Source organism: Oncorhynchus kisutch, linkage group LG14 (genome assembly GCF_002021735.2).
Source record: "Oncorhynchus kisutch isolate 150728-3 linkage group LG14, Okis_V2, whole genome shotgun sequence".
Lineage (NCBI taxonomy): Eukaryota > Metazoa > Chordata > Actinopteri > Salmoniformes > Salmonidae > Oncorhynchus > Oncorhynchus kisutch.
The window spans coordinates 41,304,009-41,310,261 of record NC_034187.2 but is presented as its reverse complement, the minus strand read 5'-3'; the positions used below and the strand labels follow the sequence as shown (position 1 = coordinate 41,310,261).

Below are 6,253 nucleotides of genomic sequence, written 5' to 3'. Positions count from 1 at the left end.
AGTCAATTGATGGTCGATCACCTTCTGACCCCGTGCTCGCCAGGTGACCCGGCTGCCATAGAATTGACCTGGTATTCGAGCCAGCAACCTTTCGGTAAGTGGCCCAATGATCTAATCTTGAGGCTACCTGCCGCCCCTTAGAATGTAGGGTGACTCCCCTAGTGGGTCCTGAACCCGTAATTTCATTGAAATTACATGGAAACAACATTGATGCCCAGTGGGTTTATTGTGTCACAGTGAATTTTATAATCTGCAGTCAATTTCATTATGTTTTCATGTGCCATGATTCTGACATTTGACATATGATCCTCATAGGATTAGGCTAAATAGTTTCAGTGGGGCAGTAAATGTAATCTCAATACAATAAGATGTGCATATAATGTACATATAGCCAATATAGCTATTAAACCCATGTTCAGTGAATGCAATCTGTGACGCAAGTGGCCGAATATGTTTGTGACGTTCCATGGAACCCACAGTATTGTTTAAAACTCGATTCTGATTGGCCTGCAGGTCATTCTACAGTGTAAATTATAAATGAAAACGTGCTTTTATATCAGTGACAGGTTCACAATACCGAGTTTGTCTCAAACCGTACCGACCTTTTATCAGCCTAAAGGTATCTTCACGCACGACTGGATAGGCCTTTTAGATACGCTTGTCCAAGGTAAGGATATGAGTCAAGCTATAGCCTACTTTTAATGTTTTAGTTCCGAACTCAAGTTACTCCAGTCAAGTGATTAATCGTAAAAGTTTGTTGTTTTGACTGAGCAGTCCAATGGCCAATGCTGTTTTTGGACTCTGAGACCCTTTGCTATATACTATGATGATGCAATAACATGCATAGATTATGCATTAGGCATTGCACAAGTCAGTGTCTAGGTCAGAATATATAATAGCTATTTCCGGCAATTCAAGTTACTCACGTCAAGTGATTTATCGTAAGAGTTAGTTAGTTGTTTTGACTGTCAAAACAAACAACTTTGATGGAATATTACAATGCAATTATGCATCACAAATTCACAATACTTGTATTTCAATTATTCATCTAGGCCCAAGACATAAAGTTGCCTGAAAGCTGTGTAGCAATAATTCCTGCTCCTGACCCATAGGATGGTAATCACATACATGATTGGCTTAATCAAGAATCATGGATACCTTTCATGTGAGTACTCACACACCAGATTTTTTTTACATACCTCAGAAGGAAGATACCTCAATATCTGGAAGCACTGTCTCATGTACAATTGTTAATGCTATCTCTGAAATGTCTAACAAAATGTTGACTTGATCATTTCATCTAGAACTCATCACAAGTTGGAACTAGTGGTCAACATTGGGACAATGCAGCCCAAAATAACAGGGCTGAATATTTTCATGGAGGTAAGCACTACACTTCTGATGGGTTTAAAGATTGTATTACATTATCTAAAAGTGAGAAAGTAAACCCCAGCTGCTGTTATTCTTTTCACGGGGAAGGACAAATCCCATTATGCCATGAATGTTTCATTGCTGAACAACCATAGATATTTTTCCTCTAATTTGGCTCCCGTTCCTCCCAACAGTGAGCAAGACCTGCCAGCAGAGCTCACTGGAGCAGGGAGACATCCCATCATCCTTTTGGCGCCTGACAAAGTACACTTTTTTTCCTTCTAAATAACACTATAGTAACATCTTCTGCACAAAGTTACATTCCTAATAAGATTGGTGTTAAGTGGGAAAGAATCCTAAAGATGGTCCAATGGGCATGGTCTGAAGCCTCTCGTCATCTCAGTATGTTGAACCACCTGATTTCCTGCAGGCTTGAGATTCAGATCCTGCTGAACGATGTTAAGCAGTCGATTAACCACATGCAGGGGACGCTGAACACCATGCAGGGGCAGTGTATTGAGTTGCAGACTGCCATATCTAAGGTAGTGTCAGATGAGTCTCAGATACAGAAGAATAAGTCTATGATGGTATGGTGATAATGATTGAGATGGTGATTCTAATAATAATGACTAGCTTTACCCCACCCTACGGGCGGTAAATCATTGGATCTGATTAATTCAATTCAACGCAATCCAATCTTTGAGGACTGCAACCATAGAAATACAATTTATTTACACTAATAATAAGCTATTGTCAACTTACCGTCAATGGTTATCTTGCTCATTGCTCACATGCCAATTGCTCACGGTTACCCTATTTGTGTAACTATTATTGATTTCTCGCAGAAAAACAATTTGGTTGTAAATGTAACTGGGGCCACCGTAAATAATTGTTAGGCTACTCATTTTGAATCCACCGGTGGCAACTTGTGTGACCATAAAAGTCTGTGTGGGCACTGGGCACAGTAAAATAATTTGGTTACTGACCTGTCCTACATCATAGAAGAACCTTCAAGTCGAAACTAGGAAATTCTGACATTTCTGACTCGCTAACTCATTATGGAATGATGATTTCAAGTTTCCCACTTGTGAAGTATCAGAATCAACCAGTAGGAAGCTCTACGCTAATAACTTACATTCATTTTAACTCTGAGGTTCCAAGTTTCCGATGGCATGTGAATGCGTCAATAATTGCCATGGTCATTTTGAATGTTCAGTCAGTGAGCATTATGGGTAATTGTCCTACATACATACATCAAATGATGTAGTAACAGTGCCATTCCAAACACGATAAATGTGAAAATTAACGAAGATAATGATACAAAATAAAAGTGAAGAAAATATGTTGAAAATTGTAGTAGGAAATGCCCCTGCAGCAGGGAGGCTTATGGTATTATAATATATTGTAGATAACATTAATATAATTTGTGTATTTGCAGTATCAGTACACATACAAATGAAAGTATATGCTAGGGATTGATCTACAATCAGTGACCAAAACATTAAGAACACCTTCCTATTGAGTAGATTTTTTAGGGAATGACAATATGCTCTATATTATACCTTCAGATCATGACAGTAACCGAAGTTGCTGTGCAGAGGGAGGAGAACGTCCGAGCATCAAGCCTCATCCCGTCACAGAGGAAGGGTATCCTCCAAACAGCCAGTGTCCCTTCACAGAGGGAGGGGATTCTCTCAGCCGCCAGCATCAATGCACAGAGGGAGGAGATCCTCCAATCATCAGGCCTCATCCCTGCACGGAGGGAGGGGATCCTCCAAACAGCCAGTGTCACTGCGCAGAGGGAGGAAATCGTCCCAATGGCCAACGCCCCTGCGCACAGGGAGGGGATTGTCCCAAAGGCTAGTGTCCCTGCTGAGAGGGAGGAGATCCTCCGAGCATCAGGCCTCATCCCTGCACAGAGGAAGGGGATCCTCCAAACAGCCAGTGTCCCTGCACAGAGGGAGGGGATTCACCAAACAGCCATTGTCCCTGCACCGAGGGAGGGGATTCTCCGAGCAGCTAGCATCACTGCGCAGAGGGAGGAGATCCTCAGAGCGTCAGGCCTCATCCCTGCACAGAGGGAGGGGATCCTCCAAACAGCCAGTGTCACTGCGCAGAGGGAGGAAATCGTCCCAATGGCCAACGCCCCTGCGCACAGGGAGGGGATTGTCCCAAAGGCTAGTGTCCCTGCTGAGAGGGAGGAGATCCTCCGAGCATCAAGCCTCATCCCTGCACAGAGGAAGGGGATCCTCCAAACATCCACTGTCCCTGCACAGAGGGAGGGGATTCTCCGAGCAGCTAGCATCACTGCGCAGAGGGAGGAGATCCTCAGAGCATCAGGCCTCGTCCCTGCACATAGGAAGGGGATCCTCCGAGCACCAGTCCTCATCCCTACAAAGAGGGAGGGGATTCTTCCAGCAGCTTCTATCACTGCGCAGAAGAATAAGATCCTCAGAGCATCACAACTCACCCCTGCACAAAGGGAGTTGATCCTCCATATGACCAGTGTCACTGCGCAGAGAAAGGGAATCCTCCCAAAGGCCAGCGTCCCTGCGCACAGGGAGTGGATCGTCCCAAAGGCTGGTGTCCCTGCAGAGAGGGAGGAGATCCTCCTCACAGCCAGTGTCCCTGTGAAGAATGAAAACAATCACCCACAACCACCTCCCATCATCCCCATGGTGGCACCACTGTGGAAATGGGATGGTGGAGTGTGTACTCCACCTGTGGATTTCTATTCCAAGAGAAGAGGTCACTTAACCTTACCTAATTAGTAAAGAAATTACCATTGTGATAGCGTGAGAATAAGTTGTGATAGGTTAAATGTACGGCTCATGTGAGTGTATATCTGTAATACTTTCATGCATTTTCTACATAAAACAGGTTTAGCTACATTTTACTTTTACATTTTAGTCATTTAGCAGATGCTTTTATCCAGAGTGACTTACAGTAGTGAGTGTATACATTTTCATACTCCCGTAAATCTCTCCAGAATTCGCATGGATTTTTTTGATATTTGCAGATAAATATGCTAGATTTTGCAGCGACAATTATGACATTTTGCATAGCAATATGCAATTGTTTTGTCCAATTTGTTGCAAAAATGAGCTGACAAGGGAAAAGACGGTGTTGACGTGTGTCTTGATTAAACCATATTATGCAGTAAATGTGCGGTGATTGGTTGAAATTGCGAGCCCTCTTTTTGTACTCTGGTAATGGTTCAGTTCTATGCGATGATAATATTGTGATGATGTGACTATTTTATGCAGAAATAGTTTGGCGATTGGTCAAATTTGTAAGCCCTCACATAATATGCAAAGAATTGTTGATTTTGCAACCAAAACAATGCGATCGCAGAGTCCTGGAGTAACCTCCCAGTAATCCCTGTGACTGCATGTAGGTTAAGATTGGGTTGTAAGAGTATCAGAGCGAGATGTTCCTATCTGTCAGCTAGTAATTGTTCTGTATGGTGACATGAGCAGAGTGGCCTGACTTCTCCCACTTATTACAGATGTCCGACTTAGATATGTTGAGCATCCTGCTATGATGTCCATCACCAAGCCGGAACACTCCGATGCCAACCCTCAGTTCCAGACTGGCACCCGGCCGGTGGCTGAGCCCGAGACCCCTGCTGTTCACAATAACAGTGGAGGCTGGCTCAGCTGGGTCTTTGGGAGTGGAAGAGCTAATAAGAAGGAGGTTCATCTACCTGAGGACAAAGACAGATCTGTTAGGAACTGGTTCCTAACACTATATTCTATGTAGAGACAATTGAGTGGATTTTGTTTAAAAAAAATTGTGGCCTGCTTCACATTGCTAATATCTTCTTCCTCAGATTGTCTGGGATCCAACTCTGCACAGATGGGTTAACAAAACTGAGCCCACGGCTGAGGTACACACTTAAATTCAATGAATTTAAAAACAGTGAACAACCATTGTGTTTCAACTGTGATAATATTACTAACAATTTGGAAAAATTGTTGATGTGTTTTACAGAACAAGTGTGTACAACCACCTCCACCGATGGGGACATATGGATATCAGGGGAACACTGGCAGTGTCCCCAAAGGAGTGAATCCTTACTCTATGAAAGCAGGTGAATATTGCTTTAGAATACATGTGGTTTAACCAAGACTGTGTCAGCCAATTATAGATGTCCCTGGTGATCTGCTAACACCTTTCTCACTACCAGCAGGTCTCTGGGGCAGCAGATACCCTACAATGCATTTCAATGATGGGACCAACTCAAAGCCTCCAAGCCATGGGCCTGGACTGCTTACTAGACAGCTCTCTGGCTTGCTCCCTCCTTCACACTTTGACCTCATGGCACCAATGGTTGTGCCACCTGACACTCTACCCTACTGAGGTATGACTCTGGAAAATCCTTCCAAATTGTATCCATTCATCATTAACTGAGATTTTACTTGAACATAGCAATTGGCTGAAGTAGCAAGAATGTTAACAATTTGTTGTTTTGTCCAACAGGCCAATTGCCCAGAGTGTGAATCTATTAAAAGATGATCTTTTAATTAAATCTCTACTTTGTGTCCTCATGTTCACATTACTTTCATGTGTTCTATCATCATTTACAATGCTTATTGCTTCTGCATTGCTTTACTTTACTGACAAGTATATATTATACACATATATTTTATTTTAGACATTACAAAAACACATTTTTGTGCATTTTGGATTTCCTACATTTGCTTACTGTACATATTTTAGACACATATGTAAAAAAAATCTAATAGAAAAATAAACTTTTTAAAAAATGTATTCCATAGACAGAATGGAATATATTTAGATGCATTTTCAATTCTTAAATCTCAATTTTTTTATTTTCTGTGTCACGTGTTTATGCCCATTTATGTACATCCTGTTTACG

General features: G+C 42.2%; 1 protein-coding gene across 1 annotated transcript; it reads left to right on the top strand.

The window, feature by feature from the left end:
- The first annotated feature begins 584 nt into the window (after positions 1-584).
- On the top strand, positions 585-4,142 carry LOC116353451 (uncharacterized protein KIAA0754-like). The gene is made up of 5 exons (XM_031789213.1): positions 585-667; positions 1,053-1,165; positions 1,305-1,383; positions 1,566-1,635; positions 2,940-4,142. The coding sequence occupies exon 5, from the start codon at positions 2,943-2,945 to the stop codon at positions 4,140-4,142; it is 1,200 nt and encodes a 399-aa protein (XP_031645073.1). The 5' UTR covers positions 585-667; positions 1,053-1,165; positions 1,305-1,383; positions 1,566-1,635; positions 2,940-2,942.
- Positions 4,143-6,253: the final 2,111 nt, after the last annotated feature.